At 40.6% G+C, this 16478-nt stretch overlaps 1 protein-coding gene across 2 annotated transcripts in view; it reads right to left on the reverse strand.

Moving 5' to 3' along the window:
• usp32 (ubiquitin specific peptidase 32) overlaps positions 1–14966 on the reverse strand; it is a 111757-nt gene extending 96791 nt beyond the window's left edge. For both annotated transcript variants that reach the window (XM_055658089.1, XM_055658088.1), the window contains exons 1-2: positions 14777–14966; positions 5764–5891 (exon numbers count right to left, since the gene is read on the reverse strand). In XM_055658089.1, coding sequence (XP_055514064.1) covers positions 5764–5891; positions 14777–14834 — 186 coding nt within the window. In that variant the 5' untranslated portion in view covers positions 14835–14966. The remainder of the gene's footprint in view (positions 1–5763; positions 5892–14776) is intronic.
• Positions 14967–16478: the final 1512 nt, after the last annotated feature.

Here is a 16478-nt window from a genome sequence, read left to right on the forward strand (position 1 = left end):
TGAAAAGGAAAAGCTTTGTAAAACTCTTAAGGGGCAGTTCATGGTCATTAAAATGGATGCCACCACTTGCCAGAGTTAACTATTTTGCCATCAGTGCTAGATTTGTTGATGAAAACAATAAAATAGTAACTCAGACATTAGGAGTAAAGGACACTAAGGCACATCATGAGAGCATTTATCTCCAAAACTTAGTGTAAGAAATTTTGAAAGATTTGAAATTAAGAAAGACTGTTAATGCATCATCACTGATAATGCTTCAATTAAGCACAATAGAAAAGATGAATAAAGTTGAAGAAGAAAAAGTCACTACCGAAAGGGAGATCTTTGATGCAGATTCTGAAACTGAAACAGGAGAAATAGAACAGAATGATGAAACTTTAGATTATATTTTGAGTAGGCATCTCAGCTCTGTCTAATCCAACATATGATTTGTGCTGTACATACATTGCAACCAGCAATAAGAGATGGATTGAAAGAAATCGACGCAGCTCCTCTGATAGGTAAGGGGAGGCAAGTAGCCACAGCAGCCAAGACCTCTAAAATTGATGCTATCCTCCAGAGACGTGCAGGAAAGGGAGCTATTTTGGACGAAGCAACGCACTGGGGCAGCGCATATATGATGGTTAAGCGTTTGCTTGAACTAAAACCCTTTCTAGAAGACATTGATAATCCCAGTGTCTTCCTGGCTAAAAATCAATGGAGGTTGGTATCACAATTAGAAGCTCTGCTTGCTCACCCTCATGCAGTAACCAAAAGCTGTAAGCAAAGGATTTAACTCCTGGTACATTCCTATGGGAGTGGAAAATTGTAATATTTCCCCTATCTAAAGCTGGAGGATTAATTGCTGAAGGATTTGTATTGTCGTGAAGAAAAGAGAGGGTCTGCTACTTGAAAATCAGATCTTGTCAGCTGCTGTCTACATAGATCCAATGAACTGAATCTTGTTGAACGAATATCAAATTGCTTAAGCAAAAGAGGCCCTGTGATGTTGCAGTTCGGATAAAATGGCTACTACCTGAAACGTCACGACTACAAAATGAAGATGGGAGTACCAAATCCTTCTCATCCTCTTCAAATGATGATGGGTCTGATAGTGCAAAATATTTAAATAAAATTGAACAGTCGAGAGCAATTCGTTCCCGTTTAAACGTGCGAAGGCAGACTTTTGATGTTAAACTAATGGAATTTAAGCAAGATTTTCTTGGTGGTTTAATAGTAGAGAAATATGATCGCTCGTCTAAACTTACAGTACAAGAAATCATCCCTGCTTGTCCAGAAATAGTAAAATTTGCAGCTATGATAGTAACAGCCATACCACCCACTCAGGTCATCGTGGAGAGACTCTCTGCATTATAAATAATTAAATCAGATTTTAGGGCTTCAATAAAAGAGGATCTGGCAGAAGTAATTCTGTTCCTAAGGACAAGTTATTAATACATTTTAGGTATGTACGTTTGTAGAAAACTTAACTGCCTATGCATTTAGTTTAATTTCTATTGCACAAGATTTTTTTTTGGAGTAATGCTTTTATAATTTTTATTTAATTCAATGGAAGTTTAATTTTGTCAGTCCTATATGTAATTTTTTTTCCTTTTAGCATAATGAATTATGTGTTTTTTTTCAAGAACTAACAATAAAAATGCCACAATAGCATAGCTACAACCATTGGACTCAAAACTTTGAGGACATGGGTTTAAAAGGCAACCAGATGATTCATGTAGATCTTATGAAATGCCATCTTGTTTGATGTAATCTACAAGATTTACAGTTCTCTCCTACACATTTCATTCAACATGCTTTCTTTCAGCAACTCACTTTAGTCAATTTAAATACAGCTATTTTATGAAAGAAAATATCCAACAAACACTAGACAATATATATATATATTCATGAATTGAACATTAAGTGCAGGAATAAGTCAGGTGGTTAGGCAACATCTCTAGAGGACATGGGAAGGCAACATTTTGGGTCAGGACCTTTCTTCAGACTGACCCGCTGAATACCTCCAGCACTTTATTTTTTACCCGCAGTTTCTGGTGTCAACATTCAATGGAGTCCAGTGCTAGTTAGGTGTTTTTTGGTGTAGTCTTTGCAGAAAATGTGCAACCTGACATTTTGAGGAAAAAGCAACGGAAGTTATTTGAGAGTTCTTCAATAATTCAAATGGCCAAAACGGTAAGTACTGTGGTTTGTTACTGCTGAATTGAGGGATCTAAATGACAACTGCAAAGCCTCTGGCAGTCAAGCTCACGTTATGGCATTTCCTTTCATTCTATCATATGCACAATCTGTCTCACTCTACCCCAATGAACAGGAGGACATTTTGTTGAAGTTATGCAATTGCTTTCCTTGGAGGCACATCCCAATGTTTCAGATGGAAGAAGGCATTTTGTGAAAAGGGCATCCTGCTCCACCCCTCACTGGCCAGATGGTATTTCAGGTGTTACTAAAATAAAGTGGCTATTATTGATTAAACTGAAGCAGCAATTACATCAGTAGAAAATTCACCTCAGATTATACAAATACTAAGCCTGTCACATAGAAAATAGGTGCAGGAGGAGGCCATTCGGCCCTTCGAGCCAGCACCGCCATTCATTGTGATCATGGCTGATCGTCCCCTATCAATAACCCGTGCCTGCCTTCTCCCCATATGAACATAGAAGAACATTAATTCACTTTTATCAGAGAAATTCCTCCCGGTCGACCCATCATCAGCTTCACAGCTACCAAAACCAACTTGTTTTTCTCTCCCTCTCTAAGGGTTCTTCACCTGAAATATTAACTATTTCTCTTTCCTCAGATGCTACCTTACCTGCGTGTTTTGGTTTTTTAACAACATTTTCTATATTCTTTTTATATTATGTTTAAAAAAATATCCTACTCATAAAGCAGATCTGTTGAGCAGATCCCACAATCTTGCCATTAACAACACATCTATCTTATATATATTACTAAAACTCTGTTCTTGACCGGTTTTGGCTTTCTGTGCTGCGGTTTCCGAGAGAACGGCGCCACCTACGGCCGTTATTTTTGGCCACCTCGCTCAGAGTCCCCCTCCGCCGCACGTGTGCCGAGGATTTTTCCCGTCGATTAAAATTGACAGATATTAATGTCTTTACAACATTCCCCCATTCTCTCTGCTGCCCCTGCTGGAGGGAGGTGGAGGGACTATAACACCAGGAAGTGGTGTGCCTCAATCAGTCTCTGCAAGTGGTGCGCCTCAATCAGAGCTTTGAATGACACTGACAAATGTCTACAGCACTGTGAGTACCCTTAATTTGGTTTGAAAATGAAAATATGGTTAGAGGTAAAAAAGCACTGCCTGCAAATGGTTGTTTGGGTTTGGGTTGAAGTAAAAAGGCACTCTATCAACCCTTCCCCCCTTCCCTCTCCTCCCCCCCCCCTCCCTCTGCTCCTCCCCCCCCCCTTCCCCTCTCCCCCCCCCTCTCCGCCTGTTCTCTCCCTCTCTCCCCCCCTCCCCCCTCGCCCCCCCCCCTCTTCCCCCCCCCCCCCCCCTCCCTCCCCCCTCTCCCTCCCCTCCTCTCCCTCCCCCCCCCCTCGTGTTCGGCTGGCGACCGGAAGGTAGCCGGTTCGAATCCCGCTTGGAGTGCATACTGTCGTTGTGTCCTTGGGGCAAGACACTTCACCCACCTTTGCCTGTGTGTAAAATGTAGTGTAATTATGTGAAGCACTTTGGGGTCAATGCAAGTTGACTAAAAATGTGCTATATAAATAAGATTATTATTATTATTAAACTTAATGTTTAAGATCACTGACTAAATAAGTCAAACTGTAGCAATCCCTTTGACCCAAAATGTGGCCATTGGTTTTTCTCAATAAATGGAGCCAATCCCAAAAACCTCAACAGCCAAATAGGGTCACACTAAAACTTCGAAAAAGAACCAGAACCAATTATTTAATCTCAAACCAGAAACAATTATTTAAACTCATTTGACTTTCATTTCTGGGATACGTTCAACTTTGTGAAAAATCTTAAAAAAAAACAAAAAAAACATGCAATAAAACAGGTTTAGGATTTTGCTGTGCATTTCATGAGAAATAAAGAGGAAACCACCCAATTGATTGCCTCATTCTAATGTTGATCATTAAAAGGCAAGATGAACATTGGGTACAAGACTTTTGATGCAATTCTGCACTGGTGAAACCTCATTTCTTAATTGCAAAACAGCTGTCTTCAGCCACAGTGAGCTCAAGAGTCGGAATATACTGTGAGCTTGAAGGTTTTATTTTGCTTCAGTATCACAGCCATTAGCTTATGCAAACTCTCATTTTATGTCCATGGAATAAGTTTTTACTTGCCAGAAAATCCAACTAAAATTGTGTTTAGGAATCAAAGAACAAACCAATTTTATTTTGTTTTGGCTTTGTCATTATGCAATCTTCTTTAACTTGGGAAAATGGCAGAATATCTCTGTATTAGTTATATGGCTTCAATGCAAAGAAATGGACAAATCAGAAACATTGAATAAATCTTTCTGTCATTTCCTAGTATTTACTCAGAGGCTTCAATGCAAAATAAATGCAATTAAAATTAAAATACAGGAAGACCCTCTCAGAAACAGTGGCCGTTCCGACCGGCAACAACAGTGGCTCTGCTGCATGTGCGCGATGGCAGGGGGGTAGTTCTAACAGTCTTATAGCCTTAGCTGCTCTGGTTTTGGCTGATCTGCTGAGCTACTGAGTACATAACATTGTATAAACACCACTTTGCCTGCAATTATTTGCCCATTTCTCTCTCAAATATGAAGGAAGGTTCTCCAAAACAAAACCTTTTTCACTGTACCTCGGTACACGTGACAATAAACTAAACTTGTAACTTATAAGTAAGCCAATTGAACCAAGTAGGCTAAGAAACAAATTCTAAAACAATAGCCAACAAATTTAAATAATGTTTACCGTGCTTTGCTTTTATACAAACTTAAAAAGATGCTTGGCTGTAAAGAAACAACCAATCCATTTTATTTTCTAATTAATTTAGTGAAAATATTTTCTTTTGAATTGGATGGCTTACCCACCTTTACCCCCGAGACCCATTCAAGCAAAACAACAAAGTTTAAGTCTTCAATCAAAATAAATTAGCAAATGTTTTTGTTACCTCAGCTGTTTTTAATCCCATTGGGTCATTCTCTTAAATGAAATGCTGCAATCATGATACATCAGATGGCAAGATTCTAGTCACATTAATTCAGAGGGCTTTACATTTTAAACATAAAACAACCAATTGCACTTGTAATTGCTTTTCCTTAAAATGTTGAATTCAAAAGATGAGCTAAGGCAGGAATGTGCACTGGAATATGTATGTGCATTGGAAATTGTAATTATCCCTTTGCTGCACTAGATTAGATTTGATTCAATTTTCAAACAAATACTACAACATTAATATAAAAACACAAAATGAAGGAGGAGCCCAGCATCTGAGGTAATGGGTAGACGACGTCCAGTCTGAACAAGGGTCCCAATCCAAAACACATCCTTCCCCAGATGCTGCCCGACTCCCTGGTTCCTCCAGCACTTTGCTTTGCTCAAGATTCCAGCGTCTGCAGTCGCTTTGGTCTACCATTTAAATAGCCTAATGTTAAATTTTAATTTATGTATTTGTTAAAGATTAAAATAATGCCAAACCTTGCCTTATAGCTTATATCACAATATCAACATCCTTACATTTCAAATTGATGGACTCTTCTTACACCATTTCATTCAAGCTTTGCAGGAACTATTATTTTGAAACATGTAAACACTTACTTCTGCAACTTTGGGTGGAACTCCATCGCCAAGTACTTCCCTGACAAAGGCTTGTTGGTTCATATAACAAGAAAGTCCACTTGTTCTCTTGAAAGCATCTTTCAATCTTTTTAGTTCTACATCCGTAACTGTATTGAAATAGAAATATCAGTTATTACACATATTCCGCACAAAGCTTTAAAACTAGGAGTTGACATTTAGGCTTCCAATCAGTTTTGTCACATTTATATTTAATTACAAGGAAGAGGAAAAACATTCTGAATTCTTCATATTGTGTGTGGGAGCTGGTGCTATTTGTCACAAAATTAAAGCAACACAACTTAGAACCATCTTCACTAAAATATTCCAACAATAACCAAATAGAGAAGGAAGCTTCAAATACAAAAGATTGCATACAGTGAGGCCTGGAATAAAAAGGCACAGTAAACTTGTTTAGGAGGCATCTTTCAGAAACAACTTATTCAATTCTCTGCTACGTCTTCAGTTGCCATGTCCCTGTTATTGTGTAGTTAGGCACAGCTCCAATGCCATCTTTAAATTTGCCAACATCACTATTTTTGGACAGAATTCAGGTAATGAGTCAGAGTTAGGAGGGAGATCAACAAACTGGTTGAGTGGTGACAGAAAACAATCTTGCCGTAAACTTTAGCAAGACCAAGAAGCTGATTATTGATTTCAGGAAGGGAAAGCAGAGGAACTGTGCACCAGTCTTCATTGGCATGTCAGAGGGAGTCAGCAGCTTAAAATTCCAGGGTGTACATATATCTGATGATCTGTCATGCAGCCCAACATATTGATGCAATCACAAAGAAAGCCACGTCAAGTTTATTGTCATATTCACAAGGAAGAACAATCTCAACCCGAAACGTCACCCATTCCTTCTCTCTAGAGATGCTGCCTGTCCCGCTGAGTTACTCCAGCATTTTGTGTCTACCTTAAGAAATAACTTCGATAGAGAGAGGTGATACAATGAAATAATATGAGAGCAATGATAAGAACATTAACAATTGAAGCTGTGCCAAGAGCCAATGTAGGTCAGCAAATGCAGTCTGGTGAAGGATCTTGGACTGAAAACATAAATTGTTTCTCCTCCCAGAGATGCTGGCTGACCTAATGAGTGCTTCCAGCATTCTATTTTTGTTTCAGGTTTCAGACTTTGGATGCAACTCTTATTAGCATCTCAATGTGAGGTTATCCACTTTGGTAGCAAAAACAGGAAGGCAGATTATCTAAATGGTGCCAAGTTGGGAAAAGGGGAAGTGCAACGGGATCTGGGGGTCCTTGTTCATCAGTCAATGAAATGAAGAAGGGTTTCGGCCCGAAACGTTGCCCATTTCCTTCGCTCCATAGATGCTGCTGCACCCGCTGAGTTCTCCAGCTTTTTTGTGTACCAATGAAAGTAAGCATGCAGGTACAGCAGGCAGTGAAGAAAGCAAATGGCACGTTGGCCTTCATAACAAGAGGAGATGAGTACAGGAGCAAAGAGGTCCTTCTGCAGTTATACAGTGCCCCAGTGAGACCACACCTGGAGTATTGTGTGCAGTTTTGGACCCCTAATTTGAGGAAGGACTTTCTTGCTATTGGGGGAGTGCAGCATATGAGGGAGGGTTTACAAGGTTAATTCCCAGGATGGCGGGACTGGCATATGCTGAGAGAATGGAGCAGCTGGGCTTGTATACTCTGGAATTTAGAAGGATGAGAGGGGATCTTAATTAAACAAAAGATTATTGAGGGTTTGGACACACTAGACGCAGGAAACATGTTCCTGATGTTAGGGAAGTCCAGAACCAGGGGCCACAGTTTAAGAATAAGGGGCAAGCCATTTAGAAAAGAGATGAGGAAACATTTTTTCACACAGAGAGTTGTGAGTCTGTGGAATTCTCTGCCTCAGTGGAGGCCAATTCTCTGGATACTTTCAAGAGAGAGCTAGATAGGGCTCTTAAAAGATAGCCGAGTCAGGGGATATGGGTATAAGGCAGGAACGGGGTACTGACTGGGGATGACCAGCCATGATCACATTGAATGGCGGTGCTGGCTCAGAGGGCAAAATGGCCTACTCCTGCATCTATTGTCTAAACCACTTTCATTTGTTTTGTTTTAAATGTTACATGACAATGCAATAATGTTTTTAGTGTATCCATGCAGTTTAGGAGTGCAGGAAACATGGCGTTTAAAGGTATACAAAAATAGGGCTCTGGTGCATGTAAAAAGAGCGTGGGAACGAGTCCTCGGAGAGTTTAAGTAACGTAGTAAACGTCACCCACTATGTCAGATGCTGATCCCGAGAGCAGATTATCGAAGTTTCACTGTATATCAAAATTCTTAATGATTTATTTTTCCATTAAATGTAACATGGCAAACGGACGTTTGATGTTTAAAAGTCAGGACTAAATGTTTAATTGATGAAGATACAGAGTAACATGGGAGGAGGTAGCAGTCTTAAGTTCAAGTTCAAGTGAGTTTATTGTCATGTGTCCCTGTATAGGACAATGAAATTCTTGCTTTGCTTATGCACACAGAAAATAGTAAGCATTTAGTACAAAACAGATAAATGTGTCCATATACCATGATATAAAGATATACACACATGAATAAATAAACTGGTAAAGTGCAAATAACAGAAAGTGGTTATTAATAATCAGAATAATCTTAAAATGTTACTATGTAGAATGCTTGAATTTCAAGATAATCATTTGTTGTTTACTTTTGTTGTTAGCAGCCAAAACTGGTTGAGAACAGATTCATATTGTGGAATAAAATGCATTTCAATTCTCTATGCATGACAGATTTCAATTTCTTTCATTATAATTGCAAAATTTTGAAAACGCGTGTCAAATACTTCACAGGATGTCAAAAAAATTCCAAATAGATTTTTACACAAATCAATGTAAACACTTGCCATTATTGAACAATTCAAAAGCAAAACTGCACACAATGCTGCACTGACAGATCATTCACAGCAATAACTTTGAAGCATCTTCCTTAAATGAAAACAGATTTGTAGTGCACAATTGAAATTCCATTTTACATTTAGCTGATCAAGATTCAAAACATCAGCAAGTTTGATAATAATCTCACAACAATGCACAATCCCAAACTGACTATTACACTGCACTACAACATAGAAATTAAATGAATATAAAGTTTAAAATATGGCCTGGAATTTAAAACAAAACATAAATGAATAATATCCTTTCAAAACTTGTCATCTGCCAGAGTAATTTCTGTCAGTTGAAAATGCAACTCCCACGTTCAGCAGGATTTTAAAATAACCACTTCAGTATTAAAATCTACAGATTTTGGTCATGTATTGAAAAACAAATAAAAAGGTGCGAATGTACTGCCGCTGTAATATAATTTTCCAGTTTAGGATTGTTAAATTGTGGATATAATCCACTGAATTATGTCTTCCTACCAATTCCCTGCTTCTATTTTATCATTGCGCCTTTTGTATGAAGAATAATATTATAGTTATATTACTGACATGAGCCCAGAATCTCATGCCAGGAAGGAGCCACCTCAATCGTAAGTATAATCTTCATTTGTAAAAAACAAAATATTTCACAATCAAAAAGTAATACAATAAGTAAAATCAAAAAAATTATACAAAATTGAAAATATTTAACCAAACTCAATCAATTAAAATATGTACCCACTGCTAACACAAGGCAGGTTAAATGGGTACTAGGGCTTTGGAACTGACATGTTTGTACTCCACGCCACACTTCATGATGAGGTCAACATCACACTGGAGGTAGGAGTTTGTCTACGTGATGAGTCAGATCAAGGCGTTTGCATTCATGAGGGAATCCTGAACTTCGTTGTACTGAAACAGAAATTCCAGCATTTACCCAAGTGATTCAGCCCATTATCTCCACTGATCCTGTTTGCTTCCCTTCCTCAATTTATTCCTACTGGAGAACTTGACGTTTTGGAATGGAAAGAACAAAACGTAAAACTAAAATTACAATTTGTTACACTGCAGAAGTACATTACACCACATCCCTTTTCAGAAGTTTGGTTTTATCCACATGTATTTTGGATGGTACGTTTTGAAAGAAAATGCCTCATAGGATAAACATGCTATATTGTGAGGAAACTGAAAATTAAATACAAAAGCCTCCCCTGAAAAAGAAAAGTGGCATGGTTAAAGTCATATACAATGTCAAAGTAAAATGATGCAGATGATGGAAGCTTGAAAGCACAAGAGAAAACAATGCAGCTTTCGTGCTCCTGCACCAGTAATCAGGTGAATACAAATCAAATCGCTTCAATGCAGCAAATAATTAATATTCAGTTTAATGAAAAACTTCACGTAGATTAAGTAAAATTTGAAAAAAAATGATAGCAAGGGTATTGGATTGCCATTATAAACCCCCAATGGCTCACAAATGTTGTAAGAGGATTAAGCAAATCTTGGATCTGCATCTACTGTATACAGTGTTCCAGGTGTGGACTCCTGTATATCGGTAAGACCCAGCGCAAGCACGGCGATCATTTCGCTGAACACCTCCGCTTAGTCCGCCTAAACCTACCTGATTTCCCAGTTGCTCAAGACTTTAACTCCCCCTCCCATTCCCACACTGACCTTACTGACCTGGGCCTCCTCCATTGTCAGAGTGAGCCCCAGCGCAAATTGGAGGAATAGTACCTCATATTTCGCTTGGGTAGCTTACACCCCCAGTGGTATGAACATTGACTTCTCCAACTTCATGTAGCCCTTGCTTTCCCTCCCTCTCTCTCTCCCCATCCCCATCCCCCCCCCCCCCCCCCTCCCCCTCCCCCCCCCCAGTTCTCCTACCAGTCTTACTGTCTCCAACTACAGTTTATTTCTGAACCGCCCTCCCCCCTGACATCAGTCTGAAGAAGGGTCTCGACCTGAAACATCGCCCATTCCTTCTCTCCAGAGATGCTGCCTGTCCCGCTGAGTTACTTCAGCATTGTGTGTCTATCTTTGATTTAAATTAGCATCTGCAGTTCTTTTCTACTCAATCAAATCTGGGATCTCCTTGAAGATTTATTTTGTACCAAAAATGCCTTATTCCTATTCTAGACAAATATTGCTTTACTATAAACATTTTAGTAACTTGGTGGAAAACTACAAGGAACAGCGTTATTGAGTTATATAGATCAAGAGGTCCATGTTTAACTGGAATCCTGGAAATTACTTAATACCTAACAACATTTAGGAGTCTATAATTAACCCAAGCCGCAATGCTATCAAGTGTACTTGTTTACAACCTTTGTCATATTAAGCTACACTTGTAGTACCCTGTCTGTTATATGAGCCACACACAAAACTTATTTCTCATATTATTTATGTAAAAGATATACATATTTTAAAACGGGATGTCACATAGGTCACAGTGGCACAGTGAGTGGGCCACATAAATCTGTGGGCTGCAGGCTGAGAACCAATGATCGAGAGAAATTGGTGTGGTAGGGGAATAACTTGAATGTGTTCCTGCTTCTCGCTGGTAGGCTTGTCCATGCAACAGGAAGAGTGGATGAATGGGCCGATGGCAGAATAATTCTAGATAATATTGACATGTAGGTATTTAAGTCCTGACATAAAATGCCAGAATATATCATGTCTAACTCCAACACAAATTAGTCTTCAGGAATGATGCAGACCAAAGGATACAAGTTAGGATGTAGGATTAATGATATTAATTCCCTACCTTAGCATTCCACAGTTGCATTTTTTTTAACTTCAGCACAGCACTCTTGAAAAGCTGCCTTACAGCCTTTCAGAAGAAACCCATGTATCCTTTCAGATGGATTTGAAGGTTTTCCAAGCACTTTTCAATGATCACCAATGCATTTTTCTTGTATTTAAAGCCTTAACCAACATGAAAACATCATCTGTTTTTCTGTCACATCATGCTTCATTACAGCCTGAATGGCAAAAAACTAGCACAATCACATGACATAACCACTGTTTCTGAACTGCATATGTGACATCAAGGATATGTGGAGGATCACATAAAAGCAAATTAATTCCTTCTCTATTATTCCCCTTCAGCTTTGTTTTATTAAAAGTAAATCATGAGCAACTCTTAACATAAAGTTCAAACTAATTGTTAGCAATATCTTATTTGAACCAGACTATGGTGTAAAAACCTCAGTTACTAAATGTGGTTCCTCATTCAGATTCTTGTTTAGGTGAAATTCATCTCACAATGAAAATCCAACCTGATCCAAGTTAAGACTCTACATTTTTAACAACTTAAGACTCGAGTCATACAAAATGATGCCGGATGCTTGTTGAATCGTGTACTGTTTCTGTATTTTCAGGAATCTATTCCTGTTCTCAGGAATCCATTATTCCTACACTCTTGTACTTACATTTGATTGTGATTATGCATAGCACGATTTTTACCAAACTGCAGACAAAAAAGAATTACTGCACCTATGATAATAAAATACCAATGAAACAATGATCAACAACTGATTATAGCTTCCCAATTCTTTCGTTCCCCATTATTCCCTTTATGTTTGGTTTGTTGGTACTATTCTTTCCACCTAAAAATTTGGGATGTACAATCCGCTGCAATTGCAATGAAATTGGACAATTAATGGCAGTCCTCATGCACATTAAACTGCCAAAGTAACTCACGATGTAATTCTCAGCAATTAGAATCAATATCAATGGTAAAGTGTAGGATTTTGGGTTATTATCTAAATCGATGGTCCAACACATTCTGCAATGGATTGATATTTACTACAATAATCCTTCTGAAACTATTGTACCCTACAAACACTGAGCTGGACAATTCCTCACAAGAAAACAAAACAGTAAAACATGGAACCCAAAACAATCACTATTAAAATTCAATGGGAAATCATTAGGAAACTAGAACAATGGCCTATCTTAAGAGTTGCTCATGATTTACTTCCTCAGATAAATACAAGTACAATGTACACAGTCTCAATTCTCCAACGTACCTCATTGTGGACATTGGACTTTGTCTCTGTAACTGTTAAGCTATAATGCTGTGAATTATGTTCTGCTCTCAGTATATTTCCCTTTGTTCTACTTATTGTACTTCAGCTTGACTTGATTGTATTCATGTATAGTATTATCTGATTTGATTGGGCAGCATAGGAAAATAAAGCTTTCTACTGTATCTCAGTACACACAACAACAATAAACCTAACCCAAACCTAAATAACAAATCTCATTTGGGTTTACTTGCATCATCCAAACACAACCAGAGGAAATGGCTTCACTTACAACTGCCTAGAATCTATGCTTAACAGGAGAAATTGCAGAATAGCTTTACCAATCAAAAGACAGCCCAAATAAAAATGTCAGGCACAAATTATTAGTGTGATATATGAAGGGCAATGATCCAAAGAGCAACATATCAAACTAGAGAAGCTGCAATAGGAAGTTATTTAGAATATAATCCAAATCTTAACATTGCAGCTTCTTTACACAGAGAACAAGAGTGACTGCCAGGTTCAAGAATAGCTTTTCCCCCCCAACAACCACCTTGAACGTTACCTATTAACTTCTACAGACCATCTTTGAACTAAGAACTTTGGGATTTTTGCAACAGCATTGTGATTATTAATTTATTGTCTTTTTGGTTTTTTTAGGTAATAATTATGCGTATGGTGTTTACAGGCCTATTATGCTTCTGCAAGTAAGAATATCCTTAATCTATTGTTGGTACATGACAAACACTCTTGATTCTTGAAGAGTTCCGTAGGTTCTTCAATTTCCCAAAACATTTGGTAAATGTTCCCAATTTAAATTATTTCATTTAACTTCATACCACATTATATAAAAAATATATACTCCAGGACCAATATCTCATCCCACAGGGACTGCTCCTTTAATTCCAAAACGAAATTCCAAAGCTAACTTCCAGAATATAATCGGTTACTAACGATTAATAATAACCGTTTGTTCATCAAATTATTACCACGGTATATTCGGTAAGTTTTCAATTTAAAAGGCTACTACGTCGCAACTGGAAAATGACTTGATAATTCCACTACAGATTAGGAGTATGGTTTACCATCCTCCCCATATTGGACAATAAGATTAGGATCGCGAATCTTATTTCTTACAATGCATTTAAGGAGTTGCGGAAGCAGCTAAATCACAAAAGAATCCATCGGAAAGTGACAGTTTGATGTAGAACTCAATGGTGTCCACAAATCTGCGTCACTCTGGGCCGCGATCCCCTTCAAATCGTTGACATTTCGTCCTGGCAGCTTCAATCGTGTAAAGATTAATGCTCGGATTTTAGAGACAGGTAGGCAAGCTTGGCCAGTCTGGTGTTGACAATCTGGTATTAAGACTAAAGTATCGTTGGCTGCTGGTGAGATACAGGCTTTAATAATCACAAACATCATGTTTTGAAATGTTGCAAGGATGGAAATGTCCCACTCATACAAATACATGTGCGCCCTCCAAATTGGCAGCGAAGTGTTGAGAAATCTGTGGTTATGAGAACACCCTAATCCCATGACAGATTGTGGTTATTTAAACCCCATTATTCATATTTTTCCAAAAATAAATAAAAACATAAACACCCCTCCTCATGCAAATCTATTAAAAAAATGTAATAAAAACCACTGATCAACAGAGGCACGGACCCGCCCTTTAATACCCGGTTTATATATAGGCGCATACAAATATTTGATTAAAAAAACATCATAAAAGGGAGATGGTGCAGGGGGAGCACGGTTATTCATATTTCTCTCTGGCAGCTGTCAATTCATACATTTAAAAACCCCGATTTTAAACAAAAACAGCAAATCAGCGTCATGTTGGACAAAGTCCCCCCGCCCCGAAAAGGACGGAGTTTCCCTGTTTTCACTGACGCGGGTAACATGCCTGTCATTCCTCTCATGGTGGAGTAACGCCATTCAATGCCGCTGTCCACAGTTCACAAGGAGGGAACCCCAACATTCGGAGCAGGTTTGTATTTAATTCCCCCTTTTTAAAAGTAAACACATTTGTTTTTGTTTTAAACACCCGTTCTCCATCCCTCACCTCGTTTCACCGCTTCGTCGTAAGAAAGGAATCCTATCCTTGATTCCTTGGCACCCATGTTCCCGTCATTTCACTCGGTTTGCTCTTTGCTCTTGCTCTTGCTCTCTCTCAGCTCCGACTTTTCCTCCTCAGTCGGAAACCGGCCTCAGGTTTGTCCACAACCTCCATAACTGAATCACGTGACTCCCCCTCCCATCTCCCCCTCCCCCCCCCCCAACCCCAACCCCCCGCCCCGCTCGCGCGCCGCGTCACGTGGTCTCAGAGGGCAACGGCCGCGCGGGCGCGCGTCGCCGCGTCACGTGGTCTCCGAGGACACAACGCGGCCACGTCACGTGGTCTACGAGGGCAACGGCAACCCCGCCCCCGCGCTTTACGTCACCTGGTCTCCGAGGGCAACGGCACGGCAGACCCGTCCGCGCGCCGCGTCACGTGGGTCTCCGCGGGCAACGGCTGCGGCTCGAGAGTCAAGAGCAAAGATCTTGGTCAAGTGTGTTATTGTCAGTCGAATGAATTTTATGACTAGACTAAGTTCAGACCCGTTGGAACTGCTCCCCCAATGCAAGATTCCACCACTCACCCGCTCCCCCAACGCAATATTCCACTACTCACGCATAGCCCCCTAATGCACAGGCGCGGCTCATTTCCCCTCATCCCCAGCACTCCACACCAAAGATCTTAGATCTATAAGATCTTTGCTCCACACCGCTCCTCTTCACCCTCCCTCTTCTTTCCTCTCCCCCATCCCTTCCTCACCTCACCCTTCCCCAACCCTCAGTCACTCTCTCCATAACTCCTCTCCCCTCCCTCCCCCTCCTATCCCTCTATACCGCACTCCTCACCCCTATCCCCCCCACTACCCCTCCCGACCACCCCCACTGGCCTCCTCTCCCTCTATTCCCGACTCCCTACCCCCCCCCCCCTCCTCACCTCCCCCACTTTCTCTCCCCCTCCCTCCCTACGCCCTCCTCTCCCTCAATCCCCCCCACTCTCCCTCCTCACCTCAGGATCTTTCCCCTCTCCTCCTCCCCCAATCCCCCAATCCCTCCCTCTCCTTTCCCCTCAGTCACTCCCTCCCTCCATAGAAAGCAGCATCTGCAGTTCCTTCCTCCACAGGTCATTCATTGTTAACTGGTTTAGATCCCGTTGACTTGACGATTGGACCAGTTTGCATCGTGTGTGTGAATTGCTCAAACTCCGCGCAAACTGCTCGGCCACCCTGCAATTCAACTCTCCCTCTGCCCACTCCGGCTCAGACGCCGCTCGGCCCGTCTCTGTCCTGCCCACCCGCCTGGGCCGGGCCAGATGGAGTCAGAATTCGTCACGGTGGGCACCATGAGTTTCGACGAGCTGGTGGAGAAGATCTCCGAGAGGGCCGTGAGGGTGAGTTACCGCATTGGCGGAGGAGACAGACGGTCGCAGCCATTCACCTGGGAGGTCAGGTAGACGGGCAGAGGGCGGGCGGGGGAGAGGGCTGAGTGAGGGAGAAAAAGAGACTGGACCAGGGCCTCCACTGAACCCCACCGCCCCTGTGCCGCCGGTGGTGGGGGAGACGGTAGACAAGTTACTGTAAGGAGGGGAGAGAGGAGTTTGTGAGTGAGGGGGGAGAGTGCAGGAAAGGGCGTCGCCGTCCCGGCTGTGGTGTTGACTGACAGGAGAGGAGACCAATCTGCGCATTCTTTTTTTAAAGTTTTAAACATCAATA

Source organism: Leucoraja erinacea, chromosome 28, assembly GCF_028641065.1.
Source record: "Leucoraja erinacea ecotype New England chromosome 28, Leri_hhj_1, whole genome shotgun sequence".
Classification (NCBI taxonomy): Eukaryota; Metazoa; Chordata; class Chondrichthyes; order Rajiformes; family Rajidae; genus Leucoraja; species Leucoraja erinaceus.